This window comes from Ixodes scapularis, unplaced genomic scaffold (genome assembly GCF_016920785.2).
Source record: "Ixodes scapularis isolate PalLabHiFi unplaced genomic scaffold, ASM1692078v2 PGA_scaffold41__6_contigs__length_2269736, whole genome shotgun sequence".
Classification (NCBI taxonomy): Eukaryota; Metazoa; Arthropoda; class Arachnida; order Ixodida; family Ixodidae; genus Ixodes; species Ixodes scapularis.
In genome coordinates this window covers 1,642,606-1,666,239 of record NW_024609870.1, presented here as the reverse complement: position 1 = coordinate 1,666,239, position 23,634 = coordinate 1,642,606, and the positions used below count along the sequence as shown (strand labels likewise).

Below are 23,634 nucleotides of genomic sequence, written 5' to 3'. Positions count from 1 at the left end.
ATATATTAATTTATTTTTAGGTCAAGACCTACTCTTTCGTGTGGAATACATCAAAGGTAAGTAAGAACCAATACACAACAGAAAACTCTTTCATAATTGTTCGAGACTTGTAATGCTAAAACAAAGTTACCAGAGATAAGTCGCACTTGTGAGCCTTTTGCGCTGGCCTTTCTTTTGAATCGAGTACAGATATAAAATAAGTTATTCCCGCAGATCTTACAAACAAAAATGCGCAAATACTGCAACAACAAACGTTGCTATTTTAGTTCTGGAAGTTCGCTTTGTACAAGAGAAATAACACGCGTTTCACTTGCAATATTAAGTTCTTGTTTTTATAAATGCTTTGTTTCCTTCTTCCTCCAGGAAAACTGTATGCCGGCATTAATGACCTTGGTGAGTGACGGATTCATCAAAACTTTTATTAGAATAAAAAATTTTGCATTTTTTTGTTTTGTTGCTGTGTATAAATTAGCTTATCATAGTGTTAACACATTAGAATCGGCCACATCCAACCCGTTTTGTTCTGCATATTGCCGTAAATCACAAATAGTGGTGCTAATATTATGTTGCTAGAACTCTAAAAAATGTTGTCATTCTTTTTTTAAATTTAGTTTGTACATTCCTTTCGAAAATATTTTGAATCTCTACATGAAGCCTTATATTCGAGCACAACTAGGATACGACACTGACCATGATCTTTATGCTGTTGCTAATAAAATTCATTATTTGAAAGATTTCCCACGCTCCATTGGCACCGAACTTTCAGAGTGTAAACTTCATAAATATATTCCATATTGTGCATTATCATAAATATTTTGTATTAAAACAATTACCGTCGAATACTATTTGAAAGATGTTGAACTACTGTGCACACATTCTTCAACGCGTCACGTTGTGACGCGTTGAAGTTATATCATTAATGTTTGTGCTCCGTGGTCTTCGGCCTTCGCCAGATGAAGCTGTAGAAAAGTATTGTGAATCACAATACTTTTAAATTCACCTATTGTCTTGTGATATCTGGTATACCTCTGAACGCTATATTAAACCATAATGCATGAACATCTCCATGTTACAGGTGACGTGTACGATGAGATTAAAGCTCTTTTCACCAAGCGTAAGTTACTCTTTAAAGAAGCTCAAGTTGTTCACTTGTATCTTCGTCGGCTTAGCTTCAACAGCACAGCAGGCCTACATCGGTTTGGGCTCCTGCCCTTCTGCTGCATCGTGGCTTTCCTGAGCCGAAATAAATAATACTATTATTATTATTGTCATTATCCTCTATCTTCATACCGAGCAGCATTTCCTTTTATATATTTTGTATACGAGGAATGTATTGAACAAACAAGTTTAAACTTTATACTATGGTTTCGAGTCTTTAAGCTCTATTGTTTTTAATAAACAGGATCGTAATAATCCTACCACCAATTGATTGAATAATCTAGATGTAGAAAATGTACTTCAGAACCAGACTTTTACATGAAGATGTAGAAACTCATAACCTAAACAATGATCCTCCTTGACTTTACAGAGGGTGTTGACTTCCAGAACAGCGTCCAGAACACTGGTAAGGAATATTATATATCCTTAGAACCGAGAGCTTACGTTATATTATCTCAGCTTACTCTCAGCGAAGACAGAATGCTAGCACTTACATACCAGCATAAAGGGCAACTGAACCAATATTCGGTGTTCACAAAACAACGCTGAAACGGTAGGCGGGACGCTGTGAATACTGATATTGCACCATACCTATTAAAATATTAGCAAAAGATCTACATTAAAAGTTTTTACTTGATTGTTTTCTTTACTGTAACGGTAGTTCCATCGCTTAATACCCGCTGAGCGTGTTAAATGAAAATTAAAGACGGCACCCATGTAACCCTCACCCGGTTGTTTTATAAAATTTAAAAAAACAACATTAGGGAATGTTAAATAGTTTAATAAAATGTTTCGCTGCATGTAATGTAAAACTCAATTGTAAACAAGGCCTGTCGTATCGGGCGTAGAGTAGTAATAGTATCAATTATTGTGAAATATTTTGAAAAGTAAATAGCTTTTTACCAGTTTTTTACATGAATTAGTTAAAGCAAGATGGTTAATAAAGTATAACAAGTACAGGACATAAACCTGCAATATCTATTAGCGCACTATCACAGGAGAGATAATAAAAATTCACGTTGAAAGAAAACGTGAAACGCAAAAACAATATTATACATTGAATTCAATCCTGTTTGTACTTACTGTTTTTCTTGATTTTGAAATACTTGTCACTATCATGGGTCCCTACATTTAACAATTATACTCAAAAACGTTAGGTAACAATGTTATCCGAGTTGTTGTTAAGCTGACAAATAATATTTGTAATTAAGGCATGTTTGAGCTAATGTATCACAATAGGCTGAAAAATACCTTCGTCGACGTATCACATCCACCACATGAATCTAAGATGATCTCCCGCACAAATATATTTGAGTATTTTAATGGAGGATAATAAATTACCTGTAATTCAGCTCCTAACATAACTTACGCAGGGCTTGCCACTTTGTCAAATTGCCTTCATTTTCTTTCCCCCGTACAGGAACAAAGTTGATGGAAACAGTGAAGGGCACTATTGGTATGACTCATCGTTTTATACGCCCCATATTTATGTCTGCCCACCGTTTACCCTTCTTACACGTGTTATAATAATACCACAATCGTGATGGAAGGACATCTATGGCGGTAATTTATACAAACAAGCAGGGGGTTCCAGTATGGTTATATTCATCTGCTAAATAAAGACTCCACCTTAATTTTACTCATAACCTGATGTGCCAAAGCCAGTTTAAGAAAACCATCCCTCAACCTACTATTTAAGAAATAGGTAATGAAATACGCAACCTATGCATGTAACGTGAAAATTCTGAAACTTTTTCTTCAAATTATGAATGAAAGTGTTACAATGATACACATATATTACATTCACAATTTTTCACCCAAAAGCTTAAAAAGGGGGTGTACTTTTCAGATGCTTTGTTACTAAACACATCACAATTTCAATGTTTCGCTTGTCTTTTACAATGCCTATAATGTGCGCCTTCAATTTTGATGAAAGAAAAAGAACAAATCCCACACATTTTATGCATGGCTTTGTAAAGGCCGCCGGCATCATTTTGGTACGTCGAGCATGGTCATGCTCAGCACGTCGCTGCCTTTGTTCAGCAGTCTCCTCTTCAGCCCTTTTGCTTCCTTTTGCGAGGCATTGTGCAGGCTGCACATCCAGTGAGAGCTTGATCCCATGGAACACGGGTTTAAGTGATAAGGATAGGAAGAGCGTTCGTGTTCCCAGGTGTCCCGTGCATGCTCATGCGTTTTGAAGGGACGACTGGAAATTTTCAGGAGGTGACTTAGAGAAATGTACAGCCGAGTTTAATACATAAGTATGAACGAACTGTTAAACCAAACTAATTGTTTTGCAACATTACTGTGCCCAGTGTAATGTGTTTTGCCCTAAAACGTTTTTACGGAATTACCTTAATAGCATATCAAATTGCTTGTTACTATCAGTTCTAATGGACGCATAAATCGTTTTTTTTTTCTCTGCAGCAAATGTCAACGTGGGAAAAAGCGATCTTGGTCAGTAATTCATATCAGAGTTTCAGCGCTCGGAAATAGTTTGCACCTTAACTTTAACAGGATGCTTTCATCAACCTACTTCCTTCTCTTCATAACCTTGTAAATAGATCGTGTTCTGAATATTATTCTAAATTACGATAAAAGACAATACTGTTGTGGCGTCGCCACAGAGAACTCCCTATATTCATTTTAAAATTTTCAAGCCCATAAATGTTCAAATCATAAAATTCAAACGGTCACGACATTATACAATCTCATTAATTTTGCATGCATCATGTCGCACCATAAATATACACACTGATGTTATGCTTTGCAAAGTACTACGTACAGAACCCACAAAAATTACATAAAGGTTAGGCTGAGCTACGGGCTACTTACTACACTTTATTTGACCTTTTTTTGTAGGCTTGAACTGCATGAGAACAAAAATCTATGTTTATCTGACAAACTTATCCAGCTAACATGAAAATGTTTTATAGGTGACCGAATATATACGTTGAAAATGTCGCCGCTGTAGGTTTATATCTCTGCTCATGCATCAACGAAGAGTTTTATTAACCTGAAAAAGCACACATTACACAAGACACAAAGGATGGCATCCAAATAATTGAGAATTATAAATACGCTTGTAAATTGCCGCAAGTTAGTAAGCCATAAGATGATGCTACTGCCTCTCCTGTAAACGGCAAATTTACCTGTCATAACCAGAGACAAATGTCTTTCATTTGCAAATTTAGATTTTAGAATTTTGTTATATAACTCTAGCGTTTTTTTATAGTCCCAGATTTGCATAAAAATTTCGTTAACGCACCAACAAAGACCGCCGATACAGTAACCTAAATACTGGGCCGAAATTGATTTTTCGGCAAAGTTATTAAATTAACAATTTTGGTCCTCAGCGTGCTTTTCAAACTAAAAGTTGCTACTTGCTGCAATAAGAAAGTCACGCCAGCGGGCGTCAGGTGTTTAAGTCTTTGGCTTGTACACTTTGTTCCCACTGCATGATTACAAGAAATTTTATGGAGTCAACTGAATGATTTAGAAGCTCGTTCCAGCGTCCGCGCCGCAGCATCAAACAAATGCTCCGCATCATCCATTTTTAGACAGCCTACTCGACCTGGAAGTATGCCTTCAACTGATATCACGATGACGAAAAGCGCGGGTATATTTTAATGCTGGTTTCGGCATCATTTTCACTCGCTGATATCACTGTAACTATTTTGCAACATTAAAAAGATGCGGGAAAGATAAAGGCCGGTGATTGTGAAGATTTCGCTAGTTTATGTAGCTTAAATAACTGTCGGAAAACCTCTTTAGCGATATGTGTTGTGATTTATAAAGAAAAGATATAAAGGCAGATTAGGTATTTCGATCCCGTATATTTACGCAGTTTAAAATCACTGTTTTCTTTTTATTCATAATTTGTTATCATTAAAATATCTTTCACAGTCCCCAAATCTTGTTCAATTCAACATTGAATAAAAAAAGTGGAATAAAGCCTACGCATGGAGTATTTAATGACCGTCAATTCCCAGGGCGTTAAATGCATTTATAGATGCTTTTAACGCCCTGGGCGAGCAGAGTGAAAGTTTGTGAAAGCTATGTTCTCTAAACGATTTGAACACCTTAAGCTGGTTAACATAAATTTTTTTAAATGAAACGGAGATAAAAACCGAGAATACGTATATTATATATGTGTAGTTACAAATTGCAAAATTATCTTTTTTTTTTCTTTTTTATCACAGAGGTCCTTTACAATCAGCTGGGCGAAATTGTTGCCAAAGGTAAGCAACACGTTGTCCCACCTCGTACGATAACTTATGCGGCAAGCTCGGTCATTCTGGGTAAAACTAAGTCACAACGAAGTGCCATACGTCATGAAACACTGATTACCGTGAAACTTAAGCGGTTTTGTTATTGAGAAAAAAATATTTAAATCGTTTTTACTTGGCCTCCAGTATTACGAATATCAAAAGCATATTTCAGGCTGATGCGCCCAGTAGAAAAAAACAGCGAGTTCCAATAGCGCTGAATTCCCTCCCTTCCGTCACGTTCGGCGCAAGGAGGGAATCATGACGTAATATACAGAGGTCTCAAAATTTCCGGTCGTTCTGCAAGGGTTACCCTAGCAGGCAAAATTGCTCCCTGCGTTGCCTCCGAAGCGGCATGCGCCAAGCAGTGGAATCTTCTGAGTACGACGTAACACAAAGTGTTTTTTTTTCCGCGTCTGTAGATGTTTTGGGTCAAATGCTTGCGATATATAAAGTCACGGGTATAAAAAATACATCAGAATTCACCACTAAATCGTTCTTACTCAAAACCATATTCACATCCCTTTAAGACTGCATCCGCTTTATGAGGGTCTCAATTTTAAATTACTAAAATTTTGTATCCTCAGTTAAGTACGAAAAATGAAGCTGCATTTTTTTTTATATTTAGCTAAATGCCCCTAATCTTGTCAACTGTCCATACTATGGAAAAAAATCAATGCATTCATTGACAGTAATCTTCACTGCAGAGGTTTCTTTTTCTTCTTGCTTTATTTTCTTATTTTTACATAGATCACAAAGCAGACACTGGTTGAACACGGCTAAAATTGAGCGCGAATAGAAATAAACAGAGGTGAGAGAAGAGAAAAGTTTATCCTATGTTCCTTTCTTTTTGCGCGCAAATTTAACCATGTTCAATATCACCATCTCGCCAAACTAACCACCTTATTAGAGACAATGCTGCCTTAAGGGAAAGTTACTCTTTTTTATAATATTTTTAGCAATCTTTGAAATCTCGAAAGTAGAGGAAGGATCAATGCGCTCAACTTAAATTTACTTCTTCAAGCTGTTTTTTTGCACCGCAAGTTCACCTTCCAGAGGAGATTAAATGAATTCTCCTGGCAAACTCGCAGGCCCCAAGCCATAAATGGGACCAAAAGGGCCGCTCCCGAAGATCGCTGTAAGAGGATGCAGTGGTCCGTTACAGCACAGTGTGTCCACGTCCCGGGGTGCTCTAATGCGAAATAAACTTTGATATAAAACATATTGCACAGCTTTACTTGTAACAATTAACTCGATATAAATAATGTTGTTTGCAGATTAGTCGTACAACATTTACTACATTTTAAAGATTAAGGCAAAGGCACTAGAATGAACTTTGTCGTGCGCATCATTACGGTCAATGATGGCCGTCCTAGTCTTCCTATTTTAAATGACGGCACGTTGAATACACAGAAATAAAACTGCAAGAATGAACACAAGAAGTATGTAAACCCTTGTAGTTATTATATCTGAAGATAATATTACAAATCAATGCAAGAAATGTACTCTACGACATCATCTTCAGCTCTCAGGAAGGGGCCGATCATGCGACAGAAGTTATGATCCATGTATCTAGAGAGGCGCATGTCACCGATTGAGATTTTTCATTTGTGAATTAGTTTGTGTGCTGCTGTACACTACCCCGAAATACAAAATAAAAACCTTCAAGTGATTAACGTCTTCGTACGCGCCTACTTATCACATCTCCCATGCAAACACACCAAATTTGTGTAAAAAATGTTGTCGTCGTATTTAAATTACCGCATGCATGGAGGAGTTGGCAATGCGCACGGCTGCCACGCGGCGGGTGCGATTCGAACAAAGCTCGATCTGGACCTTTTTTTAAATCCTTTTTATGTTTCTTGAAGTTGCAACCCATTATTTTATTGTTCGTTTTGGTTCAGAACATTCCTGAATGTACCGCGTGTATAAAAGCAGCGGCAATACGCTGCTTCGGTCAGTCACCCTTTCGTCCCCGACGCAAGGCATTGGTACCTTTCCCTTAAGTATGTAGGCTCAAGCTCGCTTCAATAAATGTATTTTTAGTTTTACATTTGCTTAATATCTTCAATCCGTGACAATATCTTCCTTGTGCAAAGTACTTCATTCGGCTTATTTTCGAGTTTGGGAAACGCACCTAAAATGACAAAAAAACAGCAATATACATAAGTAAGGCGCACTGCCAAATACTTGGCAAAATTGTATATTAAATGCCGTCTAGATGAGGCTTCTAAATGCATATGTAAGTGCGTTTTTGTATATTCGCCACGATATATCCGACAGGACTACTGACATCTCGCTGTCCAACAATATCAGATACCCACTCGACGAGGCAATCTCAGGCGCCTGTGCTGAATTCGCCTTGGACAGGCTCAGATTTATCAGTGTGAGGAAACAAATGTCCCTTTCACCTTCCTCCACAAACAGTGCTCTTTGTTAGACTATGCTTAGAGTTGCCGTATAAACTGTCTAAGCGAATGGGTCTTTAATATTGTAGGAAACTGTAAGTTGTGCCTGCAGGACTTTCCAGGACCAGGAAAGCTCTGAAGCCTGTACTACCCATAGCATTTTGACTCTCTTAGGATGCTCATGTTGTTAAATGACAACCGCAAGGTTTAACCCAATACCAGGGCCGTAACCAGGGGGGGGGGGGGATAGGGGGTTCTGACCCCCCCCGAAATTTTTTTCTGAGTACGGCCCTGGTCGGTGCACTTGCAGCCAGCTGATTTTATCTCCACTTCTGCGCACGCGCAGTGGCAGCGGTCGGCTACCGGGTACCAAACCGGGACCGGTTCTCCGGTTTGCTATAACTCTCCATTATATGCCACCGATGCACATGATTCATAGGCGAAAATAAGACAATTGACATTTTCAAAATGGCCGCCGTTGTCCCCGAAACTCCCCCCCCCCCCCCCCCCGAAATTTTTTTCTGGGTACGGCCCTGCCCAATACTAACTGTTTATTATTCTAAATCTACAACTCAAGCTTCGTTAAAGGGTAACTGCAAAGAAAAAAAAAGTTTTTTTTTTTTTTAAAAGAGCTTAATTGGGACAAGCATGCCACAAAACAAATGTTCCGCGAACAAAAATTATTTTTCTATCAATATTTACGCCACAGGACGTAAATTAGTAGTCAGAACCTCTCCACATTTGAAACTCCCGCTCTTTCGACCCCCGCGGAAGAGGTGTACGCCCCGCCCCTCACTCTCCTTGCGTTGCGGAGTTGAACCGGTTGAACAACGCAGCGTCTCGACTTCCGGCAAGATCTGGCAACTACGCCAGGCCGCGGTATTGTTTTGGTTTGACGCGGTTTGCGAGCACATGTAGCGAAGACGTGACCGGAGAAGTGCCCCTGTGATGTTCCCGGAAGACGAAAAGTATCGTTCGTAATCGTCGTGCGTGCTTTGAAAGCGAAGGGAGTCACAGAATCCACGAGTGCGCAACCACAGGCCAAGGTTCACGACAGCGCTGCGTTGCTTTCGGCGATCTCGTTCTGTTTGGTGCAACACGGCGATGCGACAGAGCTGCAACGTTCGTGGTGTGTGTAATGCGGTGCTATGTGTGTTATGCGGGGTTGACGTACAAGGGTCCAGTCCCGTCGTCGTCAGCTGATCCAGTAAAACTGGCCCGGGAGGACGCAGCGAGCGTTTTTAAAAGTAAATCTTCCTTCGTTCTGTTTCAAAATGTGGAAGATTCCGGACGCATGCCGTGAGTAAAAAGCTGCGGGCGTTTTTAAATAAATTACGTCGTTTTAATTGAACAATGGACTCCGAATTGTTCTCCTAAATCTGCCGCTTTTATGCTTGTTGGACTGCGTTTGCACAGCGACGTGTTGCGCTCGTCGTGCGGTGTGAATAAATTTGGGCAAGATTTCGTACCTGTCTACAGATGCATGAACTGAGACCACTTTTTACGTAGTGAACATGGTGCTTTTCTTTTATTTTGTGTGTCTAGTTGTGGACGTTAGGTGCGCCCGGTGCGAATCTCGATGGCCTCCGGAGCGATATGACGAGTGTTGCAACCGGGCGATGAGGAAGAAGAGAAGCGGCGGGAGCTCGTGCTTTTTGTAATTTTTATGAGTCTGAAAAACGAACAGTAAATGAAAAGGTCGCACCGACCGATTCGTCTAGCGTAATTGCCTTCGTATTCCTTGGTTCCTCAACATATGGTGCCGAAACCCGGGAGTGTCCCGCATTACAAGGCCTCAAGCTACACGCCGCAGGGAATTTCATTCCTGCAGCTACAACGGAATTCAGCAGTTCCTTGGCGGGAGCAGACCACTGGGAAAAGAACAGCGACGGAACCTTGGCAGGCGACCGTACGGCCTCGTAAATACGAATAGTCAATGGAAAGGCTGAAGGCTAGGCGGTCGGCTCGGCGGGCACAGAACACTAGCCTAATGAACGACGCCAATCGAATTCTACAGGATCCCAGCCCCGACGTAGCAAGCGTTCAATCAAGGACAGACTCACTACCAGCAATGCAGAGCTCCGACTACTTGACGGTGAGATAGAGCCGCTAATTCCAATCCAAGAACTGGAAAGTGAGTGCACCGCCACTGCAGAATACCAAGACGAAGCCGTCATGGTGATCAGCGAGTTGGAGACAAAGATTGAATCCCTACAATCGCAGAGAATAATAGCTTCGGCGGCGAGCACCGGAAATCAAACCGGCATTCAAGACAACGCAGCGAGACCTGGACTAAAGCTTCCGAAGCTGGAGCTATCTACCTTCGATGGAGAGCTAAGCAACTGGCTCACATTCTGGGAGCAGTTTGGTGGAGCCATCCATACCAATGCAACTTTAACAACCACAGATAAGTTCCACTACCTTCGTCGGTGTCTAACGGGAGATGCTGCTGCGGCGATTGCCGGGCTACCAACAACAGAAATATGCTATGCTCAAGCGATCACCATCTTGCAACAGAGGTTTGGAGACCAGAGGAGAATAGAGCGGCAGCATCTGAATGCCCTCAGAAATCTACCGCACGTTGCTTCAGCTAATGACGTGAGAGGATTGAGAAACCTGTATGACACCACAGAACTCAACGTTCGGTGTCTAAACTCTTTGAATGTTCCCACGTCAAGTTTTTCAGCCATGCTCTGTGACATTCTTGTCAGGGCGTTGCCTTACGAGGTTACAGTGGAGTATCACCGGCACGTCAACAACACCGCTTTCACTAACGCAGCGGCTCAAGACCAAGGAGACGGATCGGCGGCTGGAACTTCAAGGTCAGCGGATACTACGTCGGAATCAGTGACCGAATTGAATGAAATGCTTCGCTTCCTGCGCGTGGAAGTAGAAAGCCGAGAAAGAAGTAGCCTTGAGGATGCTCGAGGCAAACACGAGACAAAGGTAAAGTCGTTTGCATCAGCATCAGCTCTTCATAACGGATTCTCAGTGTTTTTCTGCCATTCAAAGAAGCACACTGTCGGGCTCAACTGCGCATGTACAGAGCTCCTCACACGGATGGAGCGCGTGGTTGAAGGAGACAAGGTCATCACGCTGTGCTCAAGCCGCCTGCTCAAGATGCAGCACCCGGCGGCGGAACACCTGGGATCGACGCAACACCGAGCGACGGCGCAAACCTCGAGGACTGACGGCGATGACCTCAACCGCACACACGCCGGGGAACGCGGGTGTAGTCTTCGGAGGTGCTACGTGCGCGGCATCACGTTGCGCCCTTGGCCTACCGTACGGGATGCGGTCGACGACACACCCCGTCGTTTCCTCGGCCTTGGACTACGGTCGGGACGGCCAAGCTCCGGTCCGCGAGCGCCTCATCCGAACGGCGGTGTGGCACGTTCCGGCGACCCCGGACACTCTAGCTGCATGCGGGCTACGCGGCCTACGTGACTAGCGTCTCGTTCTCGCCCTTGGCTGGACATTATAAAAGCAGGGGACTCTTTTGTCAGGGAGACAGACCCCGAGCGGTACTCAACATGCTTCTTGCTGTAAATATGTAATAAACTATTATATCAGTCCTAAGGGAGTTGCTTCAAGGTGCCGGCAGGTTGGAACCGCAGCCCGTCGAGGGGAAACTAACCCGATCGACGAACGTCGGGCGCCTTCACGGACAAAGGTGAAGAGGCGGTTGCAGAAGTCACACCACGCCATCTTGTGATTGCAGCAAACAGAGAGAGGAAAAATTAAGTCTGTTATCAACAGACTCCAGATGTTTCCGATGCACATTGAAAGGTCACCGAGCACGAGATTGCAGAAAAAAACCTCAGTTGCGCAGTTTGCAGAGCCAGACATGCAACTACAATGTGCGATCCTGAGTTTGTTAGGCGGATGAAGGAACGTTCGCCCCAAGGTAACGATACGATTTGCGTGTCTGCATCCAGCTCGGGCGCGTGCTCAGAAAAGAAGTTTAGTGATGGCATATATCTCCAGACGTTCAAGGCATTTTTAGTGACCAACGCTGGCAGCTGCTATGTCAAGGGAATAATCGACGGAGGCAGTCAGCGCACATTTATAAAAGAAGAGGTAGCGCAACGCCTAGGGCTGAAAGTCGTGCGGAAAACAAAGATAGCACTCAACACTTTCGCCAGTAATGCTTCGAAGGTTATAGAGCGCAGTCCCGTTGTGGAGGTAAAGCTCAAAAGTCAATTTGACAATACAGAAATAACCTTTGAAGCAATTTCCATCCCGGTCATTTGCCAGGACGTATCTACGCCAACAACTGACATCCCGTTTGTGCGATTTCTGCGAGAAAGCAGTAAGAATTTGGCAGACGACGTGATTTTCCCAGGTGTAAAAACAGTTCCTGGAATAAGTCTGTTGATTGGATCCGACCAGTTGTGGAAGTTCTGCACAGGAGACGTGATCAGGTGCGCAGATGTGGGCGGATTGGTAGCGATCAACACAAAGATGGGCTGGACGCTGCAAGGTCCTTCAAGACAGGTGGGAAGGCTCCTATGGGATTCAAGTCTGATGATATGTGTCCTACAAGCGAAGGCAAAGGAAACCCAAGTGGAAGAGGCGCTACAGTCCTTCTGGGAGTTAGACAGAATGGGAGTTGCCGACAGTGAGCTCGGAGACACTGATGCAGATACCATTACACACTTTGAGCAAAACATCATTAAGAAAAACGAACTATACGAAGTGGCTCTGCCGTGGAAAGAAGACGCTGCTGATATGCTGGCAAACAACCGGGAAGTTGCCATTTTACGTCTAGGGAGCTTGTTGAGAAGAATCCCACGAAGGGAGGGATTACTCAAGCGGTATGATCATGCAATGAGACAGTATTTGCGTGATGGGCATGCAGAAGTGATAAAGAGCAGAAAGGAAAGTGACAGCGCGCAGGTCATGTATTACATGCCGCATAAAGAAGTAATACGTGAAGATGCCACAACAACAAAGTTAAGGATCGTCTTCGACGCATTTTCTCATGCCAAAGGGTGCAGGTCGTTGAATGAGTGCCTAGTAACAGGACCCAACTTGAACCCTGAGCTTCTGCAGGTCCTGCTTCGGTTTAGATGGTACTCAGTTGCAATGACCGCCGACATTGAGAAAGCGTTTTTACAAATTGCCATCCGTGAAGATGATCGTGATGCTTGTAGATTCCTTTGGTTTGCTGAGGAGCCAATTTTTCCTTTCAACAAGGAAGAAATTCAAGAGTGGAGGATGACTCGGGTTCCTTTCGGATCCACGTCTAGTCCATTCATGCTCACAGCTACAATACAACATCACTTGAAGTTGGTCTGCGAAGAAGACCCACAATTAGCAGAGAACCTCAGAACATCTTTCTACGTTGATGATCTACTGCTCGGAGCCGACGATATTGAGGATGCTGTGAGGCTCTACCACACTTCCAGGAACGTCATGAGACAGGCAGGAATGACACTCCGGAAATGGATTGCGAACAATGAGCAACTGCAGGAGCAGTTCAACAAGGAGGAGCCAAAATTTATGACCGAAGAAAAAAGCCTCTCACCTTCACCAATCTCCAAGGTACTTGGAATGATGTGGGATCACGAAGGGGACTGCTTCATTGACAAAGTTGAAGCTTTGCTTGAATTCCTCTCAGCAAATGTGGACACTAAACGGTTCATCCTCAAGGCAGCCTCAAGGGTATTCGATCCTCTTGGATTGATCGCGCCCTTCGTCCTAACAGCTAAGCTGCTATTTCAGAAGCTGTGGACATTGCGAATCAGCTGGGATGAAGAACTCCCCGCTGATTTGATCACTGAATGGCACGCTTGGACGGCGGACCTTGTTCAACTGCACTCGTTAAGTACACCAAGACATGTCCAGCGAGGCATCCAGGCAGGAGCCAACAAGATACAGCTACACGTCTTCGTAGATGCAAGCACAAAAGCCTACGGATCTTGTGCGTACTTTAGAACAGCCGATGACCAAGGAAAAACAGCTACAACGTTAGTTGTTGCGAACACAAGAGTGGCACCGATAAAACCTTTATCACTGCCTACGTTGGAGCTGATGGGGGCGAATATTGGAGCCAGACTCCTACGATACATAAAACAGTCATATTATGACGTGGAACTTGATTACATTATGTGGACCGACTCAACGGTTGCCCTCAGTTGGGTGAGAGGAGTCCCTGAAAAATGGAAGCCATTTGTAAAAAACAGGGTGGCAGAGATACGCGTCATGACATCCCCGGACCACTGGAGGCACTGCCCCGGTCAAGAGAATCCGGCGGATCTCTTGACCAGAAGACTAGGCGTTCAGGAGCTTCGTGCTAACTCTTTTTGGTGGAAAGAGCCGAGTTGGCTCGGTCAAGAACCTTCAGAATGGCCTAAATCTTCAGTGTTTTTGGAAGACACGCCTCAACTCGAAGTAAAAGAAGAGACACATGTGCTGTTGGAGAAAGACCAAGAAGTTCCATCATTGTTCGACACCGGAAGTTACGAGAATTACCAGAAGGTTCTGAGGATCACTGCCTGGGTCATTAGGTTCGCTAACAACGCTCAGAAGAGAAATGACAAAATACGAGGTGGATTAATTGCGGCAGAGTTGGACAAAGCAGAGCAGTATTGGATCAGGCAGATACAAAACGAAAGGTTTCAGACGGATATTATGCTCCGCGAGCAAAATACGACGGGGGTTAATGTAAGACTCGCAGAGTATCACCCTTTCTTTGACGAAAACAAAATCCTGCGGGTCGGAGGACGACTGCAGAGGTTGACGGAAAGTCTCGATGTGAAACATCCAGTCCTATTACCGAACGACCATGACTTTGTCAAGCTAATTGTGATGCACGCTCATTGTAAGGTTATGCACGGGGGAGTAACAAGCACAATGTGTTACCTACGAGAGAGGTACTGGATAATACGTGCTAGGCAGCTGACTAAGAAGGTAATAAAAAGTTGCCTCGTATGTTCACGGTTGAATGCGAGGCCAACTGCTGTTGAGCAAGTTCCGCTACCGACAGATCGAATCAAGAAGGCAAAGCCGCTCGAGGTAACCGGAGTCGACTTCGCAGGGCCGCTGTACGCAAAAAGAAACGACGGTAGCTGCAGCAAAGCGTACATCGTACTTTTCACATGCGCCTCCACTCGAGCAGTTCACCTCGAGCTCTCAACGGGCCTCACTGCGGAAGCTTTCTTGCTTGCATTCCGGCGTTTTATAGCAAGAAGAGGCATACCACTGGACATATATTCTGATAATGCACTAGCCTTCAATAGAGCATCAAAAGACTTCCACAAGGCATTGGGTGCACTGGAGCAAGAAGTTTTCAAATCATACATTGCAGAACACAGAATCAACTGGAAGTTCATTGTGGAGGCCGCTCCATGGTGGGGCGGGTGGTGGGATAGGCTCGTTCGATTTGTCAAGGCAGCGCTTAAGAAAGTGTTGGGCAGCCTATGCTTCGAAGCACTGACAACTGTCCTTGCAGAGGTGGAAGCAATGGTAAACTCAAGACCACTGACATATCTCTACTCGGGAGTAGGAGAGCCATCAGTCATCACGCCAACACATTTCTTTATAGGGCAAAGTTTGACAGTTCTACCAGAAACAAGATTGTCTAACGACCGCCCAGGATGCGTGACGCAGAAGAAAACAGCTCGCCAGTTCCAGTATCAAAAAATAATCATGGAACATTTTTGGAAACGCTGGAGGTCCGAGTACCTGTTGGGGTTGCGGTCAGCTCATCGATATCCCGTCACCAATACTTGCTCCCTGAAAGTGGACGACGTAGTCATAGTGGAAAATAACCGAGCATCCAAGCTGTTCTGGGAACTGGGGAGAATCGTAGAGACGTACCCCGGAACTGACGGAATTGTTCGTGCCTGTCTCGTGAAACAGCAAAACGGTACGCTCATAAAGAGACCCGCGCAGAAACTTTATTTGCTGGAAATTCGTCCATGTCACTTCAGGCTCGGGAGGATGTTGCAACTAGGGATGTCGCGAACCACCCTAGGTTCGATTACGAAAGGTTTCGATATTTGCGAAGCGAACTGAGGTTCGATTCGATATTTTCGTACCGACCAAGGTTCGATATCGAAAAATTCGCAACTTTGGACCACAGCGGAGTTTCGAATTCGAAAATTTCGAAGCTTTCACGGTTTCTGAAATTTCGAAATCGAATATTTCGAATATTTTTTTACTTCAGGTTCGATAAATTCGAAGATTTCGAAATTCTTTGTAGAAAAAATTCGAAAGCTTCGAATTTTTATAGACATGAAGGTCGAACAAATCGAAGATTTCGAATTTCTTTTTGCATAAAGTTCGAAAAGTTCGAAGGTTTCGATTCTCTTTTAACGCTAAATTTAAAAAAAAACGAAAAACTTCGAAGAATTTGAATTTCTTTCTAATCCAAGTTTTCAAAGTTCGAAGTCCGATTTTCAAGTTTTTCCACAGTTTCAGTTTCAAATAACGTTTTCACGACTCACTTATTTTCACAAAATCAAGTTTAGAAAAGTTAGGGTGTGATATCCAGATTCTGCGAAGTTGGTCAGGCAATTAAATGAGACGACGAGTGTCCCGGACTTTTGCCAGTGCAGAATTGTGACCGCCAGCCCCCGGGGGGGGGGGGGAGGGTCTTTCACTTGCATCACGCAGTAGTGATTGCACGAACACACTGTTTTACGAGACTCATCCAGTTCGAAACGGCCAGGGGCGAGCAGGAGGTTGAGGCTCAGAAAAACCTTGAAGCGACCTGGCAAACTAGCTCGCCACCCCTTGCACGCTGGTAGTAATCCGATCCGGTGATGTTTATAATCGCCTCGCAAAAAGCACAAAAGCCGACACAACTCGAGGTCGAGGAGCGTTCTACCATACAAGTGGCGTCGGAAGAGGAAAAACGGGGGGAAAGAGGGTAGCAGGGGGGGGGGGGGGGGGGGGTTCAGCCTCCTTCTCCCCCTTGCCGGTATTTCGGACTGTTAAAGGAAACAATACGGGGAAAGAGGGCGTGGTCGAGCTTATTTTAATCTGAAATTATTTCTGCATATGTATAGCTCCTGTCGCTCTTCACTGCATAAAAGGTTGCGTAGATGGTCATTGTTAAAAACTCGTTGTCAGAAGGCACTGTTCGTCACATGCTTAGTGGTTCGGAAGTTCAAAGCTGTCTTTTCGACCTAAACACCTGTGCCGATAGTAACAAAAAAAAAAAAAAGAATAAATGCGGGAATAAAAAGCAGGAGAAAAAAAAAACTATCAAGAATTCGTCGGAAGTGTTCTATTCTTGCATATTCAGAGGTTCAGAACTTCGAAACAAGTTTCTTTTACCAAAATGTGTACAGGCTAAAAGAAACACGTCCCAGGAACTTGAAGTGAAAAAAAAAAAAAAGTTTTCTTTTAATGACGTGCTGAACTTGAACAATAGTAGAAATCTTCTCCCATGAGTTAATTTATTCCTTAACGTGAAAAAACAATAAATATATTGTTTTGTATTCTGCAGATGGCAATGATATGTACTGTGTGGTGTTAATTTAAATGCGATACCTCAAACAACTTAGACAAAAATAAATATCAAGTTTAGGTCATAATTGCATGCAGATACATGTTTGGACATTTCTTCGAAACTCACGTTGAATAACAATAATCACATCTTAAGACGGCACTTACCTAGGCTATACATAGATCATTCTTTAAAAAAAGTGTAACATATCTACCATAAATAGCTCCGGCTGTAGCGTGCTTCAAATCTGGCACAAACGATAATCGTCAAAAACCCGTCGTCCTCCCTCGCCCCTTCGGGGATTTATTTCTTTAAACCTAAGCATGTCAGAACATTGAAATAAACCACATTGTCTTTCGTAAGGAACGCAGCACCGCGTGTAAAAGTTCGCGAAAAAAAAAATTACGAATGTACCCCACTACTTGAAATCAAATGAAACCGTCCGCCGGTCTTTCGAAGGTCGAAGTTCGTCGAACTTTTACCCTAAAAGTTCGAAGTTCGTCGAACTTATGACTTTTCAGAATTCGAAAGTTCGAAACTTTTCCAATTTTCTTGATAAATAAGTTCGAAAGTTCAAAATTCATCGAATTTTTTGGTCAGTCAAGTTCGAAAGTTCGACAAGCATCGAACCTTGCAGCGCAATGAGATCGAAAGTTCGAAAAAGATCGAATTTTTAGCGTAATAAGTTCGACGGTTCGAAAAGCGTCGAACTTCTTAGCTTAACAAGTTCGAAAATTCGACCTCCGTCGAATTTTACGATATAGACAATTCGAAAAATCGAAATCTTTCGAACCTTTCGAACCGCTTGATTCGATCATCGAAACTTCGATTCGAAAAAAGTTCGCGGCATCCCTAGTTGCAACCGCGCGATGAGGAAGAAGAGAAGTGGCGGGAGCTCATGCTTTTTGTAATTTTTATGAGTCTGAAAAACGAACAGTAAAGGAAAAGGTCGCACCGACCGATTTGTCTAGCGTAATTGCCTTCGTATCCCTTGGTTCCTCAACAACGAGAACGTAACTGGACACGTTTGTCGCTACGCGAACGCCCGATTGCCTCCAGCCAAATAGCATTCCTTTCGGGGCGACATGGCTGCTGGAAGGCTCACTGTCGGGATCACGCATCTGACATCTCCGAAAAGTCAGCATTTGCACGCGCAAACAAAGCTAAAGAAACACACAAAAAAAGCACGCTAAGCAAGCAAAGAGGAAAACGAACCGCGCTATAAAAGCCAAAACCCGCGTCGCTTCCTATCACTAACACCTGCGACAGCTGCTAAACACACACTACTTCACTTCAAGAAGTCTCACTCAAGCACCTGGGTCAGCACGAAACACTCATCACTTCGCCGAAACGATTAGTCGAGGTAGGCGAGACAGGCGGGAGCAGAGACTTCCGCGGCCATGAAAGAATGGCGAAGCTTTTGTTGGTTATGGTATGAATCCAAACGGAAGTGCCCGTCTTGTAAACCTTTTGTAAAGAATAATAATTCTCATCACATGGGTTATTTTTTAAACGTAAAAATATGCCTCTCAAAAAGAAATTGCAACAAATAACAAAGGTTTAACAACCAAGATCTAAGCTGTCAATCAGACTGTTAGCTAATGAGAGCCGATTGGGATAACGTCACGGAATCCCAACTTCGTGGCGCGCGATTTAAAACGGGCGAAATAGCCGCAAACTAAAATCAGTCTCACGCAATAAATATTGCTGTAAAATTTTTTTTTCTCGCGGAAAAATGGTTTTTTGACATGCTTGTCCCAATTCGGCTGTTTAAAAAGAAATCTTTTTTTCCTTTGCAGTTACCCTTTAATCGTTAAACACAGAAGAGTTCTTTTGCGTGGCGTCTTTCGTGGCGTTCGTTTTCGATCTATCTGGTTCCCACACCGGGTTGTTGCTGTTGCTCGCGTCTTCCTTCTCTCTCCTCCGACCGACGTTTCAAATTCCGCTTCGTTTCCCGTCCGCTTTTCGCACCCCCAGATGGTTGATGGCGGCGGCAGGCATCTCGTCTTGCTCAAGTTCGCCCGAGCTGGTGTAAACATGACGTGAGGCCGTGGGCAAAGCTCAGTCCGTCATGTGCCAGTCGAGGTTACCCGAGCATCCACGTGCTTTCCTCGTGCTCGTCTCTTTTTTTCTTTTTGTGTGCTTATTTTTCGTCCTGTCTGTTTACGTTCTTACGCTGCGCCGTACCACGTGAGATTTATCGCCATCTCGTTGTCGGTTTTTCTGTTTCTTGCCCTCCCGAGCTCCGAGCCAGAGTTCAACTTACAACAATCTCCCCCGGAATGTGCGGGCACGGTCATTCTTTTAACTCCAACGGGTAAAGATGTTAAATGGGCCGGCGAAACCTTCCTCCCCCGGGTAGGATCAGTTTACGTGCTCTAGCTCTGCCGTCCCTTCCTTGAATGGTCTCCTCTATTCTACAGGTTTTCCACATGTGTCTTGGTAGACGGTCTTCCTTTAGAAGAACTAGGTCACCAATTTGAAGTCCCGATGAGGCAGTCGGTTTGACCAGGTGCGCTGACCTTAGTTCGAGCAGATACTCACGCCGCCACCGTCTACAGAAATTGTCCACCACCGCAGTGCGGTATTTCTATCTTCGAGCAAGCTGATCTCCAGCTGGTAGCGCTTCCGTTGGTAGTCGATGTGGCGGAAGGCTCGTTAGTTTCCTCCCCACTAGGAAGTGAGCTAAAGAAAGTACCTCTGGTTCCTCGGCATTGGCGCACACGTACGTCAGAGGGCGAGAATTTATGACGGCCTCGACCTCGGCCAGGACAGTCGTTAGTTCCTCAAAATCCAAGCTGCTGCGTCCCAATACCTTGCGCAGAGAAACCTTGACGGATCGCACCATTCTTTTCCAAAATCCACCCCACCATGCAGCCCTCTCGACGATAAATTTCCAACGGATTTTGTGATTCGAGAAGTATGCCTGAAATTCTTCAGACCGGATGGCACGGAAGCTTAGTTCAAGGTCCTTCGACGTTCGTTTGAATGTTAAAGCATTGTCAGAATATACTGTCGTGCTGATCCCGCGTCTGGCGACAAAGCGCTTGAAAGCCAACAAAAATCTGGCGGAGGAGAGGTCACTCACCGACCCCAGCTGGACTGCCCGTGTAGCAGCGCTCGTGAATAAAGCGATGCAACACTTGCTGCTTCCTTTCCGTTGACGGCAGATCAAAAGTCCTGCGAAGTCTACCCCCGTGATGCTAAAAGGGTCGCTTTTTGTGACTCGGTCCCCCGGTAAGGGAGCCATTGGCTCGGATGCGGGCAGGCAACTTTGTTTTCGGCAGGCGAAACAATTGTGAATTACTTTCTTTACTGCTTGTCGTCCTCTAATGACCCAGCAGGATTCCCTTAGCCGTCCTAATGTGTCTCGAGCCCCAGCATGGAGCAGCCGACGGTGTTCCCCAGCGATGAGAAGCATGGTGAAAGGGTGATCGGCGGTAAGGACGATTGGGTGCTTCACATTCTCGCTGTTGTCACTGTGCTGCAATCGTCCACCCACTCGAACCAATCCGTCGCTGTCCAGGAATGGGTTCAAATTCCTGAGACTCGATTTTCTGTCAACTTGTTTGTCTTCACGCAAGCTCGTGATTTCTGGTACAAAAGTCTCGTTTTGTGCAATGTGCAAATACGTTTCGGCTTCTATCAGTTCTTCGCTTGAGAGAGGTCCGCTTCGTTTGTCTGCTGTCTTGGCACAATTCTTCACGAAACGTTTGATACAAACAGTTACGCGGATCACCTTGGTTGACGAGTTGTACCTTTCCAAGTCGAAAACTGGAAACAGAGCTGGTGCAGTTACTTGTAAGACCATTACCTTCTTTTCTTCTGCTTTGTTGTCCGCAACCTGGTGAGCATTCCCCACTTGACCTGGCCAGCCTTCTTCATTGCCTGACAGGGAAACTCGGTGCCGTTCGTTTACAGACTTTACGGATTTCTTGAATTCGCTGAGCAACTCCGTCTCTGATGTCTTCGTCACGTTGTCAGCTATACCGATGTGCTCAAGTTCCCAGAATGATCTGAGCTGAGCCGAAATTTCCGCGTCGTTTGATTCGGACACAGCCACCCTCATCACTCCAGTTGTTGGCGAGTAGAATGTCGCAGAAGTAGATGTAACGGGACCCTGAAGTGTCCACCCGAGGATGGTGTCAACTGCCATCAGCTTCTCATCTAAGCGCTTGACTCCGCCGTTCACAGTGTCCCAGAAGTGATCGGCTCCGATGAGAAGGCTCATTCCCTCCTCGCATGGATTGCCCCAGAGCTCCACGTCCGCGAGGTTCATTCCGTCAGGCAGCCCCCGCAGTTGTTCGGAGGGGTTGTTCATGACATCTGAGCAGATGTGAGGAACCTCGAGGGCTTCTATTTTTACGCATCTTCTGTCGTATTGGCTGCGGAGCCACAGTTCCACTCGCTTGCATTTCGTTTTCGTTGCTGCATCTCCAAACGTGAAAATGGTCAAGTCCTCCTTACCCAGTTCCTTCAGGTGAAGTTTCTTAGAGACGGTTTGGCGAATAAAAGTCCGCTGGCTTCCGCCATCGATGAGAAGTATAATCCGGCAACGCTCTCTTTCTTCTTCTGCCCAGGCTTGAGCTGTCTGCAAAAGTACTCGCTTTCCACTGTTCCTTTCTGTGTTTGTTATCTTGAGCGTTGACTGGAGTGTCGTTCCTCCCGAAGTTGATGTTTCACCGGTGTCCGTCATTTCTTTCACCGTAGTCTTATGCTGAGGCTTGAAGTTCGGGTCGCACATGGCACTTGTGTGTCTCCCTGCACACTGCGCGCACTTCAGCAACTTTGCACTTCTGCAATCATTTGCCCGATGGTTTTTCTTGGTGCAACGATAACATCGGTGTCCGTCATTTCTTTCACCGTAGTCTTATGCTGAGGCTTGAAGTTCGGGTCGCACATGGCACTTGTGTGTCTCCCTGCACACTGCGCGCACTTCAGCAACTTTGCACTTCTGCAATCATTTGCCCGATGGTTTTTCTTGGTGCAACGATAACATCGGTTTTTAGCCTTTAGAACACGCTTGCGTTCGTCGTTGGTCATTGAGGACGTGCAGTCCGCAGTCAGATGAGCACCTGCTTTGCAGAACACACAGTTCTTTTTATCCAGGCCTGCTGCCGTTGTTAGTACAGATGCAGGAGGGTAACGACTCTGCTGATCTTTCCTTGCACGAAAGCTTCTTTGATCCTCGGTTCGTGGCACGGAATGTCCTGAGCCATATAAACTTCTTTCTCGGCTTTCTATCTCGATTTTCAGGAAGTCCAGAAAGTCTCGGCTCGTTGTGCTTTGTCGCTGTTCGTGAGACGGACCTCCGGTTGTACTCCAGGCTCAGATCGGCCGGCACTACCTTTCGAAGAACGGTAAGGAGCATCGTTTTATAGGTATCTGAATGAACCCCCAGGGCTTCAAGACTTCAAACTCCCGTCTCCACTTCATAGTATAACGCTCTGAGTGCATTGACGTTCCTGGAGTCATGGACTGGTTTGATCTCTAGCAGTTGTGACAGATGGCTTTCGATGATCAGCTTCTGTTGACCAAATCTTTCCTTCAGGAGGTCGATTGAAACTTTGTAGTTCTCGGCAGTTACGGCGAGTCCCTCAATTGCTGCAGCAGCTTTGCCGGTCAGGTAGCTTTTGAGGTACTTGAACTTGTCGATTTCCGAGAGAGTTTCGTTCTGGAGAATGGTACAGTCAAATTGGCTCCAAAATCCTTGCCATGCTCGTATGTCCCCATGGAACTTCGTTATCTCGAGTTTCGGGAGCTTCACTGTCATAGTCATCCGTCCTTGATTTGTGATAGTTTTGACGGCCGTGTTCTGCGTTAAAGATAACCTGGCAGCGGCTTGTTCACGTTCTGTCAGCTTGTTTCGCAATCGCGTCTTCGTTACGCTGATTCTTTCTTGGTAAACTTCCGCGCCTGTCATCTCCTCTTCTATCGATTCGCAGTCCACCACTGCTTCCATCTCGCGGTCCAGTTCCTTTAACGTTGATTCTTTGGACACCAGAAGTTCAAACTTTCCTTGAAGCTCACCCGTATGCGTGTCTTCCATGGCCAGCAGAACGTCGATTTCGTTCAGGAGTTTCGTTGTTGACGTTCGGACCACTGCTCTTCTGCGTCTCAGTCGGTCGATTGTAGCTCGAGTTGCCATTTCTTCGTTCGGGCTTCGTTGGCGGTTAATCCCGGGTTTTCGGCACCAGAACGTTCTGTTGTTAAATGACAACCGCAAGGCTTAACCCAATACGAACTGTTTATTATTCTAAATCTACAACTCAAGCTTCGTTAAACACAGAAGAGTTCTTTTGCGTGGCGTCTTTCGTGGCGTTCGTTTTCGATCTATCTG

The 23,634-nt window shown here is 44.5% G+C and overlaps 1 protein-coding gene and 1 long non-coding RNA gene across 2 annotated transcripts; both read left to right on the top strand.

Moving 5' to 3' along the window:
• Nucleotides 1-20: 20 nt before the first annotated feature.
• Nucleotides 21-2,601, top strand: LOC120839106. Its single transcript, XR_005715248.1, has 4 exons — nt 21-56; nt 364-393; nt 1,529-1,564; nt 2,579-2,601. It is a non-coding gene; the product is annotated as an uncharacterized LOC120839106 (long non-coding RNA).
• A 7,676-nt stretch (nt 2,602-10,277) lies between these two features.
• On the top strand, nt 10,278-15,395 carry LOC120839108. The gene is made up of 5 exons (XM_040209335.1): nt 10,278-10,353; nt 10,467-10,656; nt 11,773-12,651; nt 13,246-14,665; nt 15,384-15,395. The coding sequence occupies exons 1-5, from the start codon at nt 10,278-10,280 to the stop codon at nt 15,393-15,395; spliced, it is 2,577 nt and encodes an 858-aa protein (XP_040065269.1).
• The last annotated feature ends 8,239 nt before the right edge of the window (nt 15,396-23,634 follow it).

What these genes read in the sequence shown, in the direction of transcription:
- LOC120839108 (XM_040209335.1), top strand. Translation starts at nt 10,278, where the DNA reads ATGCTGCTGCGGCGATTGCCGGGCTACCAACAACAGAAATATGCTATG. An exon ending in ATCACCATCTTGCAACAGAG is followed by an intron (nt 10,354 to 10,466) that starts GTTTGGAGACCA and finishes ATGACACCACAG; the next exon opens with AACTCAACGTTCGGTGTCTA. An exon ending in AGGGAGGGATTACTCAAGCG is followed by an intron (nt 12,652 to 13,245) that starts GTATGATCATGC and finishes CCACACTTCCAG; the next exon opens with GAACGTCATGAGACAGGCAG.